General features: G+C 50.3%; 1 protein-coding gene across 2 annotated transcripts in view; it reads left to right on the forward strand.

Moving 5' to 3' along the window:
* The window catches only part of KIAA1614 (KIAA1614 ortholog), a 42,457-nt gene extending 23,726 nt beyond the window's left edge, over positions 1–18,731 (forward strand). The window contains exons 6-10 of one of the 2 annotated variants that reach the window (XM_086693845.1): positions 1,247–1,424; positions 2,961–3,219; positions 12,463–12,590; positions 13,232–13,416; positions 17,519–18,731. In XM_086693845.1, the coding sequence (XP_086549971.1) occupies positions 1,247–1,424; positions 2,961–3,219; positions 12,463–12,590; positions 13,232–13,416; positions 17,519–17,712 (944 nt within the window). In that variant the 3' untranslated portion in view covers positions 17,713–18,731. The remainder of the gene's footprint in view (positions 1–1,246; positions 1,425–2,960; positions 3,220–12,462; positions 12,591–13,231; positions 13,417–17,518) is intronic. The other variant, XM_086693846.1, reaches the window with a different exon arrangement.
* The last annotated feature ends 2,497 nt before the right edge of the window (positions 18,732–21,228 follow it).

Below are 21,228 nucleotides of genomic sequence, written 5' to 3' on the forward strand. Positions count from 1 at the left end.
CAGGCACCATACCAGGCACTGTAGGGAATGCATAAGTGCATTAATTCAGCAGGAGTCCTGCCCTTGAGACTTCCTGTGGCCGGACAGACGTGCTGTCTGGAGGATACAGTGACCAGTGGGCAGAGCCCTTCCAGACCCCAACTAGCCCCCCTGGGCAGGCTCGTGGTTTCAGCAGGCAGGGCTACAGAAGTGTGTCGGGCATCAGTAGCCTTAGGCTCTGATCCCTGATGCTGTGATGTGAGGTGAGCGACTTGGCCATTCACTCGTAGGCAGAGATAGCAGGTCTGCGCCACATAGCCTCTCCTTAATGTGTCCATGACTTGATGTGTCCCTGGGGCTGGGACGGTTTGGGAGGGAGCCAGAGCTTGGAAACACAGTGGAGGAGGGGAGGGCAGAGAGCTGACAGATTGTGCTGACCTTACTGAGGATGTGGATGCCAAACACCGCCACCCCCAGGTGTGTTGGCCGCCCCCTCGCTGCACAAGGGGACATAGACGTTTTCCCTCACCCTCCCTTGCTCATGTGAACCTGAAGAAAGCAGGCACTACCTTGAGCTGCCTTCTGCCCTGTTCTAAGGTGTAGTCTTCTTCCATGGGGTGGGCTCTGGGCCAGCTGCTGGCCACCTCTAACCACTCCTGAGGAGCTTCTATTCCACCAGCTGCTGGCCTTTCTGGGCAGCCTGGCCATTACCTCCCCAGACTCCTCTAGTCATTAGCCAGGAGGTCCTGGGCACGCCACATAAGCCCTCTGTGCTCCAGGCTTCTCTGTGACCCGGGGTAATAATAGAACCTATCTTCTAGGAACCCATGAAATAGTCTCTGCAGAGGGTTTCATTCATTGCCTGGCACATCAGAAATGCCCCAAAAATGGCACTTGTCACTAAAACTATTAGACGTCACATCCGGCAAGACTGTGGTTTTCATCCCAGGAATGCAAACTTTCCCTGTTCCCAACTGTCTTGATGCGTTTTCCCGTATCTCCTGATACAGGAGGGACACGACTTACCACAGCTCCATCGCTGCACAGACATTTCTGAATCATCTGTGTGCCAGGCGCTGTGCCATGGCTGATGGTTCCGGCAGTAAACAAGACCCCTCATGCCTGGCCTGCTTTGTGGGTGCTGACCACTGCCTCCACTGCTCTCCTGGGGCCCCCAACTCTCTCCAGCTTCCTCTGGCTTTCCTGCCTCTGTTTTTGGGCATGTCCCCTCCCCTGACCATGACCTGTGGTGGTGGCTCTGTGACAGGGAGGGCTGCGGCTGTTGCAGGAGGACTCCAGGGCTTTCTCGGCTCAGCAGCTGTTGGCATTGTCAGCTCCGTGGGCATCACCCTCTCCCTGGCCTCAGAGGAGTCAGAGTCCAGCCAGGAACCAGAGGGAGGCCTGCAGAGGACAGAGTTAAGTTCCAGAGGGCATGTGTCAACCCGGTGAGTAATGGGAGCAAGAGCCCTGGCTGCAGGAGGTGGGGGAGTGGGGGCACTGGGTGGGAAAAGAGACCCTCCCCCACCCCCGCTGGCATGACTAACCTCACTGCTCCCAAATCCTTAGAGGGTTCCTCAACATATTCTGGGCATGGCACCGTAACACTTCTCTCCCAGCCATTTTTCAGTCTGAGGTACTTGCTTATTCATTCACCAGGCCTCACGCTCCAGGTACTGTGCCGGGCACAGCTGAGCAGTCAGTCCCAACCCTCAGGGTGCTCCCAGGATGAGGCTGTTTGAGAGGGCTTGTTTCTGACTTGGACGCAGAGGAAACAGGCCGGCATCCACCTTTCCGTTCTGTCCTTTAGTGCGGAGGGTCTGAGTCCTGGCCCTGGGGCCCCGGAGCCTCGGTGAGCCAGTGCTCTGGCCAGGCCCTTCTTTTCTGCACTACACGCCATTCCTGGCACCCCCGAGAGCCAGCTCTCCCTCGCCAGCGCTGTGTGCTCCCCAGAACTGCAGACCCCTACCTCCGGTTTCCCGGGACGTCTCCACGAGGGTGCCTGAGAGACCCTGATGCAACCGCTTCCCAGGTCCTCTTCCCAGCAGACATGCGATCCACGCGGTGATCCTATCCACGTGCCATTATCTTGGCCCTCCCTCTTCCTTCCCTACCTCCCTGACCCACTGGCATGTCGCCTCCAGCTCCTGCGTCCTCCTTTGTCACCTTCCTCCTGGGTCTGAGCTGCATTACTTCCTTCTGACAACTGTCTGCTCTCTGCCTTCACTCTTGCCTCCACACTTCCATCTGCACACAGCCGTCAAAAGGTATCTTTTTAAAACTGCAGTGAAATAATGTCATTTCTCCTGCTTACAACCCCCAGTGATTTTTTTTTTCTCCCACTTGGGCTAGAATCCCAGCCCCTTTCCTTGGCTTAAGTGCTCAAGGTAATCTGGCACACCTGCCTTACCTCATCCGGTCCCTCTTTCCCCCTTGCTCGCTGCGTCCCAGTGCTGGTGGCCTGGCCCTGTTGTGTTCTGGAACTCTGAGAGCCTCTTCCTGCCCCAGGGCTATGGCATCGCTGTGGCCTCGACCCCGGATTTCTCACCTCCAGCCTCGGCAGGATGGCTCCTTATCATTCAGCTTCCGGCTTAAACACCATCTTCTCAGAAAGACCTTCCCCGGCCAGCCTGTTACTCTCTGCTCGACATTTCTCAACAGTCGCTGTGGTTTTTCTCCTTTGTTCAGTAGTCTCTTGTCTGTAAGCTCCTGAGAATAAGGGCCTTGTCTGTTTACCACAAGCCCCAGTGCCTAGAAGGCACAGAGGCTCTGAGGGTCTTGTCTGAGCTCTCTTCCCTAAAAGCCACCCTAGCAGAGCATCCTGCACACGCCCTCTCAGCCTCTCTTTCTGCAGCCGCTGTCTCGGCCTCCACCAGGCCTGGGTGCTGGCCTAGCCGGGGCCCACGGGGCCCTGAGGTGCTGTCTGCCCTGGCCTCTGCCCCTGCCCCCCCGCTGTCCCCTTCATGTCCACCCTTGCATTTCAGAGCACCACCGGGGGTCAGTGCAGGACCCGGCCCACCCTCCGCTACCCCTTCCGACAGGAGCAAGAAAAGCAGCAGCAGCTTGGCCTCTACCCTGGGGCTGAAAAAGCTCTTCTTGGCCCTGGGCCAGGGCACAAGGCCCAAGCTGGGCAAGGCCCGCAGCTACAGCGTGGAGCAGCTGCGGGCCCCTGCGCCTGGCCCGGCGTCACACACCAGCACCCCCAAAGTGAAGAGAGCCCCATCGTTACAGTCCCTGCATCTGGTGAGTCTGAAGGGCCCCGGCCAAAAGGTGGGCGACACCAGCTGCCCATGGAATGGAAGGTGACAGGAGGAATGAAGTGCAGAGGAGGCCACCTCAGGGAGCCCAGGTGGAGAAGGGGAGGCTACTGGGCTCCCCACAGTTGATCCATGAGACCTGGCTTCCCCTGGACACCATGGGGTGGGCAGCATCCCACGGTTCTGTTCTTCCAGCCAGCTGCCCCAGCACGGGCTCATCCTAACCTCCTCCTCCTCCTCCCCCCCTTCTCTCCCTCAACTCTGCCCCCTCTGCCAAGACCTAGAGTCTACTGCCCGATCATTTCGGAACCTTCTCCATGGTCACAGTGACTCTGTTAGTCTAGCACAAATCACTCCACACCCAGACCAACACAACAGCCTCCTGACTGACATCCCTGCCACGTCTGTCCCCACCTGGTTCCATAGGGGTCCTTCTGATGGGCACATTTGGTCATGCTGCCCCCTTGCTGATCATCTGCCTTTGGCCCCTTACCACCCACAGGATAAAGTGCAGATCACCTGACATGGGTGAAGGGCTTCTGTGATCTGCCTTCATCTCTCCTCAGTTGCCTTCTAACACCTGACCCGTTATCTTTGACCTTGCAGTTCTGTAATCAGGCCATACACTCTCTGACTTTGAACCTTCACTTGAAATGTTTCCCCCACCTTCTCTCCCTGCTAACGTCTGCTCATCCATCAACACTTCAGGAATTGCCTCCTCCATGAAGCCACTTCCAATCCTTTCTTGGGCTGAGCTAAGGGGCCTCTGCTCTGTGTTCCCATCTCATCCTGTGCTTCCCTCCTTTAGGGAACTTGCCACATAGTATTTTAATTGATTTTTGTCTGTCTCCCCTCACTGGGGTGTGAATTCTTTGAGGGAACACCACTTGATCTTTCTCTTCCTAGGACAGGTTCCCCTGCTGTCCGAAAGTAGAGCATTTCCTGTGAAAACTTCCATAAGCCGAAATGGCATACATCGAAGAAGCAATTACCATTAAGTTATATGGAGAATTTTTGAGCACCCCCTGACCCAAAAAATAACCTCTTTCAGGCTTTTCTGTGCTTCCCTCCTTTAGGGAACTCATCCTGTGCTTCCCTCCTTTAGGGAACTTACCACATAGTATTTTAATTGATTTTTGTCTGTCTCCCCTCACTGGGGTGTGAATTCTTTGAGGGAACACCACTTGATCTTTCTCTTCCTAGGACAGGTTCCCCTGCTGTCCGAAAGTAGAGCATTTCCTGTGAAAACTTCCATAAGCCGAAATGGCATACATCGAAGAAGCAATTACCATTAAGTTATATGGAGAATTTTTGAGCACCCCCTGACCCAAAAAATAACCTCTTTCAGGCTTTTCTGATACCCTAGGACACATCTTGCTAATGGATACACAAAATAAATCGAGATGAAGCACAGATGCTCACAGACGCTGTTCAAAGCTATTGTGGCTTGATTCTAAGATGCTGAGTGGAGTCCCTGGGGGAGGAGCTTGGTGGGGCCACTTTGGGTGCACTGCCCCATAATGGCTCACTGCAAAACAAATGCTGAATGCTATTTTTGCTTTTCACCTCTTTTTGTAAAAGTGAAAATCCTCCGGATTTCTTTTGGTTAGTCAAAACAGGTACTAATGTAGGTCTTTCATAAAAGCAAACTTTCAAAAAGTGGGGGATGCTCCTGTGCTGAGTACAATGGCTAATATATAAATATATGTAAGACACAGTGAATGAATAGGTGAGTCAGTGAGTGTATGAATGAATGCAGGGCGGCTAGCCGAAGGTCTCTCTCCATGTGCTAGCAGATAAACCAAGAGCAAATCAACAATGGTGTGCTAACTCCCAACTAAGTTTCTGAAAACCCTGCTCTGTTCCAGGTGTTTCCAGGTATTATGTTTGTTCTCTTGTTCCCTGCCCCTGTCCTTTTCGCAGAGCAACGGCAGGTGATTGTGGTTTGGGGCAATGGAGACTTCCATTTTTCAGGCTGCAGTGGGGGAGAGAATGCAGGCCGAATGAAAATGACATCAGTTTGTCTTGTACCGTGAGCCATACCTACTATGCGGTCGGTGCTCACTACGTATTTGCTGGATGAATCAATGGAAGGCTAAGAAACAGAAGCAAAGTGATAGTAAGCTGGGCAGAAAAGTCTAGAGTTGACGCCGTGCTCCAGGAATTCACTTTCCTCATGAAGTTAGATTTGTCCCTTGTGTGTCTGAGCCATGGCGTTCAGATGTATCACCATCAGAACTTCGATCTCTGTAAACCCTCGAGGGAAATGACCGCGCCGTTGGTGTGGCAGTGAGGTTATCAGCAATGTAAGCTGCGTGGGCAAAGATAGAAAGGAAGCTGGCCAACAAAGGGTGGGAACAAGTGCAGGGCGGACTGAGCATCACAGAGAACTGTTCAAGGAAGATAAAACAAGTCTCTGTCTCACTCAGAAATATTTGTGATGCATCTCAGGGGTAACTACCTCCTTTAGACTGTCTTTTACTTCCTTAGACTCTGGAGCTGCCAAATGTGGACAGGTGCTGGCTGGATCTGGTGTTCATGTTCATGCCCACCTCCTGGGTGGGCAGTGGCCCCGTTCTCACACCCAACCACACTGGTGGCTTCCACAACCCCCCCCCCCCCACAGCCATGGCTTTTTGACATTTGACCTTGCATCATCTGGAGTGCTGTCCTCTGTCTTCTCCTTGGGGAACTCCTCGTCTTTCAGGTCTGAGTTAAGCAGGACTTCTCCCAGGAAGCCTTCCTTAATGCTAATATAAGGCTAGGGCCCCCTCTAAACCTCTTGATAACATCACTTACTGCTTGAGAGTGTGGGTTCCAAATGTGATAAATAATATGCATTGTATTTGTTTAAAAGTCTGCTACTCCCTGCCTACGTGTCCACCACCCCCACCCCCACAGTAGCCTCCTCATTGGGTCAGTTTCTAGAACGCAGATCTAATCTTACAACCTTCTGATTAACATCACTCATTGGCTCCTTAGCAGGCCATATAAGGTCCTTCCAGTTCCGGCCTCAGGCTCCAGCCCATCTCCTATCACCTCTGCAGCCCAGCCACCCAAACCATGTTCCCGAACATATGCTTTCTGTCGTCTCTCCATGTCTTTGCACCTGCTGTTTCTTCTGCCTGGAGCACCCTTACCAGTCTTCACCCAGGGAGCTCATGCTTCAAGCCTCACTCAGGCATCAGTTTCTCTAGTGTCCCCAAACTTCCTAAACTGGAGTCTCTCTCTGCTTCCCTGCACATCCATCTTTTAGCCCAGCACTTACATGTATTTAGGGCTGTTAACTCACCTGTGCTCACCCCACCTCCACTGATGGGTGAACTCCTTAAGGTATGTTTGTCTTGTCCACCTTTTAATGTAGAATATTTTAAGGTGCATATTTTAAGGAATTTTTTTAAAAATTCCAGTATAGTTAACATACAGTGTTATATTAGATTCAGGTATAGAATATAGTGATTCAACAATTCTGTTTAATACCCAGTGCTCATCAGGATATGTGTACATGATATGTGTACTCTTAACCTCCTTCACCTATTTCGACCATCCCCCTACACACCTCCCCTCTGGTAACCACCTGTTTGCTCTCTATAGTTAAGAGTCTGTTTTTTGGTTTGTCTCTTTTTCTCTTTGTCTATTTGTTTTGTTTCTTAAATTCCACATATGATTGAAATCATGTGGTATTTATCTTTCTCTGACTGACTTGTTTTGTTTAGCATAATACTCTGTAGATCTATCCATGTCGTTGCAAATGGCAAGATTGCATTCATTTTAATGGCTGAGTAATATTCCATTATATATATAACCATTTATCTAAGTATCTATCTATATTTATATTTATCCATTCATCTATCAGTGGACACTGGGACTACTTCCATAATTTGGCTATTGTAAATAATGCTACAGTAAAATAGGGGTGCATGTATCTGTTAGGATTAGTGTTTTCATTTTCTTTGGGTAAAAACCCAGTAGTGGAATTGCTTTTCTATTCTTCCTTCGTTCTTTCCTATTCTAGTTTCTATTCTTTTCTGTTCTTCCTTTTCTATTTTTTGGGATTACTTTGAGAAAAATAGTATTAATTCTTATTTAAATGTTTGCTAGAGGGGCGTCTGAGTGGCTCAATTGGTTAAGCATTCAACCCTTGATTTTGGTTCAGGTCATGATCTCATGGTTTGTGAGCTCGATCCCCACATCAGGCTCCATGCTGACAGTATGGAGCCTGATTGGGATTCTCTCTCTCTCTCTCTCTCTCTCTCTCTCTCTCTATCTCTTTCAAAAAAATAAATACACCTAAAAAGTAAAAAATAAATAAATGGTTGGTAGAATTCACCTGTAAAGCTGTCTGGCCCTGTACTTTTATTTGGAGTTTTTTGATTACTGATTCAACTTAATTGCTGGTATTCAGTCTGTTCTAGTTTTCTATTTCTTCCTGATTTGGCTTTGGGAGGTTATATGTTTTAGGAATTTATCTGTTTCTTCTAGGTTGTCCAGTTTGTTTCATAATATTCCCTTATAATCCTTTGTATTTCTGTGGTGTCATTTGTTATTTCTCGTCTTTCGTTTCTGATTTTGTTTATTTGAATCCTGTCCTCTCCCCCTCTTTTTTTTAATTTTTTTTTATGAGTTTGGCTAAAGGTTTATTGGTTTTGTTGACCTTTTCAAAGAACCAGCTCCTGGTTTTATCGATCAGCCAATAAGGATTTTTTTTTAGTTTCTATTTTGTTTGTGCTCTAATATTTATTATATCCTTATATATTGTATCTAATACTTATTATATCCTTCCTTTTGCTTGTTTTGAGTTTTGTTTGTTGCTCTTTTTCTAGTTCCTTTAGTTGTAAGGTTAAGTTGTTTATTTAAGATTTTTCTTGCTTCTTGAGGTAAGCCTGTGTTGCTGTAAACTTCCCTCTTAGAACAGCATTTGCTGCATCCCAATGATTTTGGACCATTGTGTTTTCATTTTTATTTCTCTCCATGTATTTTTTAATTTCTTCATTGATTTCTTGGTTGACCCATTCATTTTTTCTTAGTTGCAAGTAATTTAACCTCCATGTATTTGTGTTCTTTCCAGATTTTTTTCTTGTGGTTGATTCCTAGTTTCAACTAGAAACTAGAAAAGATAAGAAAAGTGGTCAGAAAAGATACATGGTATGACTTCAATCTTTTTGAATTTGTTGAGACTTGTTTTGTGGCCTAATATGTGATCTGTTCTGTAGAATGTTCCATGTGCATTTGAAAAGAATGTGTATTTAGATGGAATACTCTGAATATATCTGTTAAGTCTGTTTGGTCCAGTGAGTCATTAAAAGCCACTGTGTCTTTGTTGATTTTCTGGTTGGACAGTCTGTCCATTGATGTTAGTGGGGTGTTAAAGTCCCCTACTATTATTGTATTACTATCGACTACTTCCTTTATATTTGTTATTAATTGCTTTAAGAATTTGGGTGTTCCATGTTGGCTACATTAATACTTATAATTGTTATATATTCTTGTTGGATTGTCCCCTTAATGGTGATATGGTGTCCTTCTTTGTCTCTTGTTACAGTCTTTGTTTTAATGTCTATTTTGTCTGATGTAAGTATTTCTACCCTGACTTTCTTTTCACATCCTTTTGCATGATAAATACTTCTCCATCCCCTCACGTTCAATCTTCAGGTGTCTTTAGGTCTAAAATGAGTCTCTTGTAGGCAGCAGGTCTTGCTTTTTTATCCGTTCCATCACCCTATGTCTTTTAACTGGAGAGTTTAGTCCACTTACATTCAAAGTAATTATTGACACATATGTACCATTTTGTTACTTCTTTTGGGGTTGTTTTTGTAGTTCTTCTCTATTCATTTCTTATGTTGCTTTTCTCTCATGGTTTGCTGGCATCCTTTAGTCATATACTTGGATTCCTTTCTCTTTATTTTTGTGTATGTGTTACTGGTTTTGATTTGTGGTTACTGTTAGGTTTGTATATAACATCTTCTGCATATAGCAGTCCATATTAAGTTGATGGTCACTTCAGTTTGAACCCATTCTTTACTCCTCTCCCCCACTCCATGTTTTAAGTATATGGTGTCATACTTTTCAGCTTTTTCTTTTGTGAATATCTGGACTGATTTTTTATAGATACACTTAATTTTACCGCCTTTGTGCTTCATAGTTTTCTTACTCCTACTTATAGTTTTTCCTTTCAACTCAAAAAACTTCCCTTCAACATTTCTTACAGGACTGATTTAGTGGTCATGAACTCCTTTATCTTTTGTTTCTGTGGGAAACTCTCTATCTCTCCTATTTTGAATGATAGTCTTGCTGTTTAGAGTATTCCTGGCTGCAGATTTTTCTTTCCAGCACTTTGAATATATCATGCCACTCCTTTCTGGCCTACAAAGTTTCTACTAAAAAACAGCTGATAGCCATATAGGGTTTCTTTTGTATGTAACTGTTTTCTCTTTACTGCTTTTAAAATTCTCTTTATCACTACTTTTTATCTTTTTAATTACTAAGTGTCTTGGTGTGGACTTCAACATTTCATTGGGTTGATTTTGTTGGGGGTTCTTGTGCTTCCTGGCTCTGGATTTCTGTTTCCTTCCCCAGATTTGGGAAGTTTTGTGCCCCCTTTTCCCTCTCTTCTCCTTTTGGGATCCCTATAATGAGAATGTTATTATACTTGATTGTGTCACTGAGTTTTCTAAGTCTGTTTTCATTTTTTTTTTAATTTTTTTTCTCTCTGCTGTTCAGCTTGATTGCTTTCTATTACTCTGTCCTCCAGGTCAGCAATCCATTAATCTGCTTCCTCTAATCTACTATTTTTTCCTTCTAGTGTGTTTTTAATTTCAGTTATTGAGCTTTTCATCTCTGATTGGTTCTTTTTTATATTTTCTATCTCTTTGTTATGGGTCTGAGGTCCTCCACTCTGTTCTCAAGTCCACTGAGTATGTTTATGACCATTATTTTAGATTCTTTATCAGGTATATTACTTATCTCCATTTTGTTTAGCTCTCTTGCTGTGATTTTGTACTGTTCTTTCACTTGGGACATATTTCTCTGTCTCCTCATTTTGTCTAATTCTCTGTGTCTGTTTCTGTGTGTTAGGAAAGTCAGCTATGTCTCCTGCTCTTGAAAGTAGTGGCCTCGGGGTGCCCGGGTCATTCAGTTGGTTAAGCATCTGACTTCAGCTCAGGTCATGATCTCACAGTTTGTGAGTTTGAGCCCCATGTCGGGCTCTGTACTGACAGCTCAGAGCCTGGAGCCTGCTTCAGATTCTGTGTCTCCCTCTCTCTCTGCTCCTCCCCCACTCATGCTCTGTCTCTCTCTCCTTTGAAAATAAATAAACATTAAAAATTTTTTGAAAAGAAAGTAGTGGCCTTGTGAAGAAGAGGTCTTGTAATGCACTGTAGTGTAGTGTCCCCTGTTCCCCAGAACCTGGTGCTTTGGGGGTGTCTCTTATGTGTGTTGCATTTACCTTTCTGTTGTGGCTGAGCTGTTTTTGCCTTTAGTCCAGTTGTCTGCAATGACTGTCTTTACCTGTTGTGGGCAGTGTTTGGCCCCTGTGGTATTAGTGGCCACTCTTGGCCTGCCTTAGGCTTGAGCTAAGTCAGAGTAGGCATTTGCCAGAGATGCAGTAGCACTGAACTACAAGGCTCTTTCTCTGCATTGTCCTCTGAGAAGCTTTTGTTGGTGGGTGGGGCCTATGTCAGACCAGATTGTGGTGCTAGGGCCACACACTGTTGTGTGTGGTTGTTTTCCCCTCTCTTCAGGGTAGGAGTCACTGTCAGGGCTTCTTTACACACTGCCAGACTTGTGGCACCACTTTTGGATGCACTCCGACTGAGGCTTATTGGAGGGGGGCAGGCCCACAGGAGAATGAGGGGATGGGTAGTGCTGTTAGCAAGTTAGGTGGAGAGTGTCAGCACTGTGCTGGTTCCCCCAGCTGTCTGTGTATCTAGACTGTGGGGCAGGGGAGGGAAATGGTTCCTATCAACTTTTTTGTTCCTAGAGAATTCTCCCAGAGATCCCTGCCCTTCTAGCACAGGCTCTGAGATTAGTAAACAAATCTCCCTCCCATATACCCCAGGCATTTTTCAAATTGCTCCTTCTCTATGCTGTACCTCAGTGGGGCTGTTTGTTGTGCTGTCTCTTTAAGGGTGGGGATTCAGTTTCCCATCATCTTCCCAAGTCTCCCAGATCCAAGCCCACTGATTTTTCCAGGTGTTAAGCCTCGCTGATTTTAAGAACTGGCAAAATTAGGGGCGCCTGGGTGGCTCGGTCAGTTGAGCGTCGACTTCGGCTCAGGTCATGATCTTGCGGTTTGTGAGTTCGAGCCCTATGGCGGGCTCTGTGCTGACAGCTCAGAGCCTGAAGCTGCTTCGGATTCTGTCTTCCTCCCTCTCTTCCCCTCCCCTGCTCATGCTCTGTCTCTGTCTCTCTCTCTCTCTCAAAAATAAATAAACATTAAAAAAATTTTAAAAAAACTGGCAAAATTAGGCCCATCTGGTTTTCAAAGCCAAATGTTATGGGGATTCATCTTCCCTGTGCAGGTTCCTCATGCCTGATGTACCTGATGTGAGGATCTGGTCCCCTTGTCTCTCTGCACCCAGCCTCCCTCCCTCCTTGGGACAGTCCTGTAGGTCCATTTAGCTCCCACGGAAATCTCTACCCCTCCTACCCTCTTGGACATGGACTCTTCTCTACATTTAGCTGTGGAGAGTCTGTTCTACCAGTCTTTGGGTCATTTTCTGGTTATCTAATATGGTGTTATATAACTATATCCATGGGACTAGATGAGTTTAGGATCTTTGAACTCTGCCATTTTCCCTGGAAGTCCTTAGATAAACATTTTTAATGTGAATAACTATAAAAGGGATACTAAACAATCACAAAATATTTAATATTTTAATTCTAAAATCATATTTATTGTTCTGTAGTTAATGTGCTTTCACTTTTTTCTTAGAGAAAATTAGATTTTCATAATCAATGAAATTATTAGTATTCTAGTAGTACTAAGTTATTTCAGCCAAAGAAAATTGAACCTGCAGATCACCTGTATGGGTCCATCTTCTTAAGTAAATCATGGTGATTCCTGACGGGCACTTTGAAGTAGTGACAAAAACTTGTATCATTACTCTCTTAAAAAACCCTCAGGTTCATGGATGGGGTAAGGTTTCTGTCAACTCCCGCTCCCCCCCCCCCCCCCACCCCGCCCTCTCCATGGCTTTTCTCACCTGCAATATTGGACCTTTACCACCAGGTGTCACCGTCTCACCATCATCGGAAAGCTGTCTCCTTTCAGAACCTCCATGCTCTGCTGAGTGGCAAGGGGGACAGGTCCAGCCTCTACGTGGTAGGAGAGCCAGGGGACCACAGTGCAGATGTCCGGTAAGAGTGGGCAAGTGGTGTAGGAGCAAACTCAGAGCATGGGCAGTGGAGCTATGGGCTTAACTCCTTCCTGCCTCGGGAGCCAGAGGAGTCTTGGAACCCACACCTCAGTGCCTTGCCGTGTGCAACTGGGCTCTGAGAAGGTGTGGAGTTGGTGGAATGGGTAGAGTTGGAAGGTTCGATTCCTCTATCCCTCTGCTGTCTAGCAACATCCTGAGATCAGAGAGCTTCCTTAGCCCAGTTAAAGATCAGGTTAGAGATCCAGAGACGGGGTCCCCCAAAGAAGCACCTGACCTGGGACCCTGCCTAGAGAAGTCCCACCCACTGATGAGATCCTCTAGCTGCTCTTACCCGGGGCCCCATGGAGGGTCTTCAGGTGGCCTGTTCACCCCTGGAATTTTTATATAACATTATAGCTTTGTTAGATTCTCAGAGAGGTCTCTGCACCTACAAAGATTTGAAATCACGTGTCCAGGCGGGGGTAGCAGGGGGCACCGCTGTGACAACCCTCCAGTCTTGAGCCTAGCAGGTTGTTTTTGCTGGTTGAGGCCAGTCAAGAGGCATGTCACCTTTAAGGTGGGGAATGGTGGGGTCCCAGTGCCCAGCCCTCCTTGCACTCACTGTCTCCGGTCCCCTGGCAGGCCAGCCAAGGCCCCACCCCAGCGTGCCCTCAGCGTGGAGGATGTGAGTGCCCCCAGCCAGGCGCGCACAGTGGGTCGTGTGGTGGAGGTGTTCCCAGATGGCACAACCCAGCTGCAGCTACAACGCTCCCCGGAGGGCACTTTTGGCTTCTGTGTGGCCTCTGGGAATGGGCGCCGGGACTCAGGTAAGCCCCCCCCCCCCCTTTCTGGGCTCCACATCCCTGGGGCCTTAGTAAACCACAGCAATGCCTTTTGGCCGTGATCATTTCCAGTCTGTGGCTGAGAAGTGGAGCTCTCAATGCAGACAGCCTCTTAGCAAAAGGACTGGAATTCTCCCTTCAGGCACTCTTCTGGAAGGGTCTGGTGTGGGGCTGCTGGAGGGGGCAGAGATAGCAAGCCTGACTCCAGTGCCCCTCTGCTCTCTGCTGACGTCTTGAAATCAGAATCTTGAAGGCCATCTTTTTGTTGTAGTGCCCAAGGGAGACTGTGCCTGCTGGTTCCCGGCGATCCCTTTGATGTGACTGATGTGTTTAATGGTTCCCTTCCTCCAGCTGCTGAGTATGTCTGGGCATGTGGAATGTGCCTGCCTGTCTGTGCGTCCAGGTCCCTCCCTCGGCGCTGGCTCCAAAGGGTGATGTTCACAGGGATCCTGCCCTGGCTGCACTCTGCTGAGGAGGGTTTAGTCCTGTGCTTTGATCTCCTAGGTCAAAGTCATTTAACCTGGGAAAAATCTGCTCACTGCCAGATATGCAGACCACAGCAAGTTCTGACATCTGATCCATCATTCATTGTTTCAACACGTTTATACTGAGCACCTACTAGGTGTTTTAGATGCTGGGTATCTGGCAGTACACAGAACAGACAGAACTCCTGTCCTCAGGGGTCCACATTCCAGTGAGGGAGGTAGACTATATCTACAAAAAGGTTTGCATTTGTATACGTTTTGCATTGTATGTGCCAGAGAGCCGAAAGTACTGAGACACAAACCCAAACAAAGCAGGGTAAGGGCCCGAGAGATGGGAGTGCCTGTGGGAGCAGGGGGCGACAGCTTTTCTGTGCAGAGGACACAACAGCACTTACAGGAGTGAAGGAGCAGCAGTATGGTGTCTGGAGAAAGAGCGTTCCAGGCAGAGGGAAGGGGCTCGAAGAGGCCCAGAGGGTGGGAATGAGCTTGGCTATCAGAAGACCTGCAAGGAGGTGGATCTGGACAGAGCGGCAAGAGGAAGAGACAGCGCTGAGCCCAGAAGGGCTTTGGCTTTCCCGCCAAGTGAGCTGGGAGCCACCAGGGGCTTGGAGCAGGGACTATTGTGCCCTGATTTGTGCTTGTAACACTGTCACTGACCAGCTGCTGGACTGCGAATGGACGTTAGTGGGTTAAAGGTGGACCAGGGAGACCGGTTTTAAAGTTATTTCAGTGGAAAAACTTGACAGTGGCGACTTGGGCTGGGGTGGGGGGGGCAGCGGAAATGGTGAGAAGTGGTTGCATTCTGGTTGACTTGAAGGCAGTTTGACTCAGTTTGCTGATGGATTTTCTATGAGCGTGAGAGGAAGAAAATGAGTTTCTCCCCACTCTAGACCTTAGGAGGGTACAATGACCTCACAGGGAGATGGCATTTGTGAACCTATACTGATCATCATACAGCAATCAGCGGACTGTTAGCTACTCCACCTTTTCCCTCAGCTTCCTCCCTCCTCAGGTGAGAGGCGGTCGGCCTCCCAGAGGGGTGGTACAGAGGCATAGAGTTAGACAACACGGCATGGTTCGTACTCCAGAGCCTCTGCTGGCTGTGTGACCTTGAGCAGGTTACTTAACCCCTCTGAATCTCAGTTCTCAAATCTGTAAAATGAAAATAATAAAACCTACCTGGAAGAGTCATAAGGAGCATCCAGTGATGTGCATAGGAAAATGCCCGGCTCTTTTCTCCCCTTCCCTCTTCAGAAAGAGAACTTGTATTTGGGGAGCAGAACTCCAACAGGGACCACCGTGATCTGTACCGCCTGTCCGTGTGAGGTCACATACAACCAGACATGGTGCTATGCGCCTCATGCTCCCCAAAAGTCCCGTTAGGCCCCTTTGCAGACCGTGGGAGCCCCTCCCCCACCTGTCATGGAGTTGATATCTGATGGGCAGGGGTCTGTAATGGCCAAGGGCTCCTTGGGCTCCGCCCTGGCCTGCCCCCCAGGGCACCCCTCCCCTGGGTTGGTATGACCTCTCCCCTGCCCTGCTCCTGCTGCAGTTGGCCATCGGATATAACACAGAGATCCGCAGGCACCCGGAGCATGACTGGTCCTAGGGCCTCCTTGCCACAGACTGGCCTCCAACAGCCACGGCTCCACTTCTGCTGGGCCTCAGGCGGGCCGTGAGCTGGGGCTGGTCTGCATTCCCCGCTAAAACATCAGGATGCTGGGGTTCACTTGCTGGCTGTCACATCCGATTGTATACAAGCATTTGAGAACAGCAGGCTTTGTCTTCTGCTTCTGAGTACCATAGAGACCATACATGCTTAACAAAGGCCATTTCCAGCAGGCAATAAATACCTACAACAGCGGTCTCTCCGTCACATTTTTGTCATGACTTTCCATTGTGAAGCCTACCTCAGAGACTCCTCGAGAACGCTGGCACGACGTCAGTGTCTGTCTGGTCCATCTCTGGCCGCTACATGCTTCTGGGGTTTCTCATCACTCTGCACCCGCCTGTCTGCTGTAGGGCAGCCATTTCTGTAGGCAGCACACTGCCTCCCCCACGCTACCAGCACACTGACGAGGCAGGCAAGCGGGTAGAGCCCCCAGACGGAAGAGGTGGAAGATGGGGCCGGGAGAAAAGCTTCACACAGCGGATGGCAGGCAGGCGGGCGGGCAGGGAGGCGACCCTGCGGCAAAGGCACCGATCGGCCAAGAAGCACCTAGAGGGAGTTCCACGACTCAGCCCCAGGAGAGGGAATGTGTCAGAAGATTGGTTTTGCTAAACTCAGAGTGATCAGCCTTCAGGTGCTTTAAAGGAGATGGTGGTGCTTCCAGACTCCCATTTCAGTGGGCAGCTTTGGACAGCTTGCTTTCTGTTAGGGCCAGAAGCTGGGCTGAGCAAAGCTCCTATGGGGCTGTGGGGAGCAGAGGGAGGACCTCCCCTGGCCCGAGTGTGTTAAATGCCTTCAGGCCAGAGTCGGAAGAACCGGGTGAGGTGCCCTATGCGGCCCTTTCTAAGGACGCTGATTCCAGGAAGAGGAGTAGAGAGCAGCGTGCAGGCCAGGCCAGCCCGGGCTGGGCAGCGATGAGGGTGTCTCCGGTGGGGCTGAGCTGCCCACTGAGTTCCACAGGTGATGTCTGCTGCACACAGTCCGCACCCCAGGCTTGTGCTCTCAGATACCTGCGTGCACTCAGCCTGTGAAGCGGGGTGGTGGCCAGCTTTCCCTGAAAGACCCTTTAATCTCTAAGTCCAAGGGGAGTTTGGAAGGTTTTCGCAGAAGTTGAGGTGAGAAGTCCCTCAGCAGGACTCCCTGCACTGTGTAGCCAGGAGAGGCAAGGGGAACTCAGCCTCACCAGCCCCAAGCCTCCACAGGGCCTGCTCCACTGACGTGGGTTTGCCAAGTCGGACCCAGGGAAAGGGGAAGAAGCAGGCTCTCTCCAGCTCGCTCTGCACCTAAGAGACCCAGGGGATGTGGTCATACTGGCCAGCAGGGCCTTCTTAGGGGCAGTGTGGGGGACAGGATGTGTGTGAATAAAGGTCAAGTGAGCCACCACATCCGAGGAAGATTGAGGCTAGTGCTAGTCCTAGACAATAATAGGAAGCAAACCAGATTTGCATTTGACCTCAGCCACGTTCATTACTCCAGTGAGCCTTCCCACCACTCCAGCTACTTGAAGACAGCAACTTGATCGTATTTATGAATCCTACCTAGCACAGTACCAGGCACATAGTAGGTCTTTTTCTTAATTTTCGAACATCAGTTTCCTCCTTATTCTACAATCAAAGCTCATCCCAGAAAAAGATAAGGTTAGCTCATTCACACTGGGGTACACACAAATAATAACAGCTTAAAGGGCATTTTAAAAGAGGAGACAGAAAAATGAAATTATACCATGAGGGCAGGCACACTGTATCTATGTAGAAAGCCTTGTGGTTATGAGGTAGAATAATGAGGGTGTGTGTGTATGTGTGTGCATGGAGAAATGCCCTGTGTGAGCACCTGCTTCCCCACCCCACGCTCACCAGCACCCACCTGGTCAGTGTTCCACAGAGCTGCGTGTCCTTGGATTTCACCTGTTAAATTGTTCTGTTTTCCTTTGCAGGGTTCTACGTGCAGGAGATAGCTGATTCGAGCATGGCCAAGCTGTACTCAGGGCTGCTGGGGGTAGGGGATGAGATCCTCGAGGTAAATGGGGCCAAAGTTGCAGGGCTGGGCTTGGCTCATATCAAGGAGCTCCTGGCCCACGCAGACAGCTTGTCAATCCGTGTGCTGAGGCAGAGGCCCGTCCCTCGGTGACCCAGCGGTGCTCCCGCCCCGCACAGTCACTCCCGCAGAAGCCCTGAACTGTCCTAGGAGGAATGGAAATGCACTGCACAAAGCTGCTTTGTGGACCAAAGACAGATGACAGTGGCATGTAACCCCTGTGGCAGGGCGTCCGTGATTGACCACCATACGTGAGGGCAGGAGCCTGCTTGTATGTTTTAAGGATGTTAATTTACGTGGAACTGGGGAAAAAAGACCTGGATCTCCTTCAATGCAAGAAGCGGGGTCAGCCTCTTTCCTTACCTTTGTTGGCAAGAGGAGAGAGAGGCGGCAGGTACTGGGGTTGGCCCCTGACCACCTCTTCACCCCCAAGTCCTGTCCCACTCTCTGTCAAGGGCTCCCCCAGCCTTCCACACTCCAGAACCAAAGAAAGTTCTTGGCCATATTGGCCTTGAGCCTGCCTTTAAAGTCTCATTCCTTCCACATCCCATTGAACACCTTTGTTCTTTTTCTGGAAATGGGCAAAGTGTCCTGGAGTGACAGCCTTACAGCCCTTGGCCATATATTCCAAGCCAAACATTGGAACATGTGGTCTGGTGTGAGAACATCTGGGAGATGTTATCTGGTAGCCAGAATATTAAGAGTTTCTGGGAAATTTTTGTGATATATAAAGTTGAAGGGAAAAAAAAACCAGACGAATTTCCAGGAAGAGCAGCCATGGCCAGTAGGACTGGCCAGCCCTGCCCCCACCAGCCTGCCCTCTGCCTCTGCCCAAGGCAACACTGGAGCTGGCGGTGAGGGCCTGTCTTCCTTCTCCTGTAGAGTGTGGGCATGGCTGTGGCTGGTGCCAGGCTGTCCCCAGCCACAAGCTCTCTGCCCAGACTCCCTGGTGGCAGCTGTGGGTGGGTCAGCAGGAAGTGCAATGACAGGGTACAGGCAGGGGGATGGGCTGTCTCACCAGGTTGCTTCCCTGCTCTAGGCCCAAAGGGTTGGGACTCTCTGGGAATGGATGGCTGTGTGTCAGTCTTAAATTATTAAAAAGCAAAGCTGAAGCTTCTCTCACTCCAAGTCGCTAAATTCTGGGCTGGATGTTCACTTGACCTTGAGTGGCCAAGAGCAGGGGCCTGAATTGGGGGCAGAGGGAGGGAGGACACAGGGACAGAAGTGAACTGTATTGAGCATGCCAGAGGGAAGGCTAGGGTAGTCCCCCAGGGTTGGGGTGACAGCCAGGGTGGATGCAGAAGCCTCCAGGGACAGTCCTCTGGCTGAGAGAGGAGCCTGGGGCAAGGTGCGTTTATGAACAGGGGAAAGAATGGAGCTAGGGGCCTCCGGTGGGTGATGCTGGGGTGAGGGGTGCAGTGAGCAGTTCAGTACTGTTTTAGAACTTGATAAAACACACAGCCTTCGTTAAAATGAGTGTTCATAGCAGCTTTCACTGGGCAAGGTCACTGAAGGGTACATGTGGCCTGAGGGAAAGGTGATGGCGGGGAGGGGACTGGCAATCCTGTGGAATGTATAGTGAATGTTCTCCTGGGTCCAGGCCTTACCTGCAGGAGCCAGTTAAAACTCCCTCTTTACTGCCCCCTGGAGGCTAGGGGGGTGAAGGGTGCTCCCAGAGCCCCAGAGCGCTGCAGGATGGGGAGACTGAGCCACCTGGGATGGGGAATGAGGAGGGGTGGCTCCAGCAGGTGAGCAGAGGGGCCAGTGGAACAAGTGTTTGGGCCTTCAGGGTGTGAAGAGGGTGCTGGAACATCTCAGAGACCAACCTGGGGCCCCCAAAGCTTGGAAATGGCCCCATGGCAGGACAGGAAGTAGTCATGGGGAAAACCCTGGCAGCTCCTGTACCCCCAATTCCTGGCCTTGAGCTCATGAAACTTGGGAAATTCATATTGAAAAAAACTTATGGGAGCAAAGGCACCTCTGTTTTCTCTGTATGGTGAGGACAACGTGCCGTCCCAGCTCCAGCTGGGAAGGAAGGGAAAGTAGAGGGCTCTGGCCAGGACAGGACTGGGAAAGGTCTCTAAGCAATAATGGGCATCTGCTTTTGTTACCTCCCAGGGCCAGGGCCATGCTCTTGACACATCTTATGTAGTCCTTAAAAACAGACCTGCCATTTATGCCCTGTGTATCATCTGCCTTTACACAGATGGAGAGCTGAGTTGAGCAACAGTGACAGGACATTCAGACCTGGCCTCTCTGACTCAAGGCCACTCTTCCAGCTGTGACATCTCCCACCTCCCCCCCCCCCTCCCGAAAAAGGCTTGACAGAGGGGAGTAGACACTCTGGACTGTGTGAACTAGACCTGCACTTCTTCCTGAGTAACGTGAGGCCAGGGGCCCTGACTCGTGTAGGTGGGTGGGGACTTTGGTTCCTCCAGACACCTGCCTGACGTCCCCATCTGCTCTGTCTGGGGAGCTGCTAACCAGGTCAGCCCTGTGTCACCCACAGGACTGTCAGAAAGCGCCTGCTTAGAACCTAGTGGAGTAACTAGGAGCTAGGCCCTTTGACAGGCAAGGATCCCCTGGAGATGAGAAAGACGGGCTCAAGCTGCCATAGTCTCAGGGAGACACAAACATGCCCACATGGCCTGGTGTGTGCGGCAGGAGGGCCTGGCACCTGGCCTCTGGGGTAGACAGCCTGAGTGATCAGCTGGGGGGAGGGAGCTTACCGACACGGGACACCCACGCAGGGTTTTGTAACATGAGTAGGAACTTACAGGAAGGATGAAGAAAAGGACGTTCAGGCACAGAAGATAACAGCCTGCGCAAAGGTGGCTTTTTCCTGTACCTAACCTATGACCTTCCCCCATCCCCCCACCCCCCAGGGCAGTTTATTGGTATTCTGTGTCCAGAGCTCTCTCCACAGAAGCCATCAGATTTGGGGACTACACAGAACAGAAAGTGGCTCCAACTTGGGCCTCAGACATGTCAATATCCTTAGGGTGACAGGTGGGGGTGGGGCGCAAGGTCAGAAGTCGCTAGCGGAAGCCGGGGGTGGGGGGATCTGGGAGGGAAGGGCTGTCCCTGGCCAACCTCCCTCCCACCGTCGCCTGCTAGAACCTTTTTTTTTCAGGGCGCCTCTTCTCGGTGGCGGAGGGGCCGGCGGGGGGGCGAGAGCTCATCTCCAAGGCGGAGTGCGGTCGGCACCAGGTTCCCTGGGAAGGGGGACCGAAATTTGTCGCGTGTCAGCGACCTGGAGGCGACTGTTCGCAGGCAACCGCCCCGCGCCCTCCCCGCCAGCCTACTCTGCTCCGACGCGCGTGTCGCCTGCAAGTCGGGACGGCCGGGCGGGGCGATCCCGCAGGTCCGGGCAGGTCGCACAGGCGGCTGGCTCCCCGCGGGTGCGCCCTCCCTGCCACTCGGCCGCCCGGGAGGTGCCCTCCGCGCCGGCCTCCCGGCCTTTGTTGCGCGCTGTCGCCCTCCCGCTGTCGTGTCCGCGCTGTCCTTCCTGGCGTCCGCGGGGGCCGGCGCGGGAGACCGGGCTCTGGCCGCACTGCCCCGCCCCGCGGCCGCCCGGCCTGGCGCGGGCTCGGTTGGAGGCGCAGGACG

Source organism: Puma concolor, chromosome E4 (assembly GCF_028749965.1).
Source record: "Puma concolor isolate L17-30 chromosome E4, mPumCon1.1.hap2, whole genome shotgun sequence".
Classification (NCBI taxonomy): domain Eukaryota; kingdom Metazoa; phylum Chordata; class Mammalia; order Carnivora; family Felidae; genus Puma; species Puma concolor.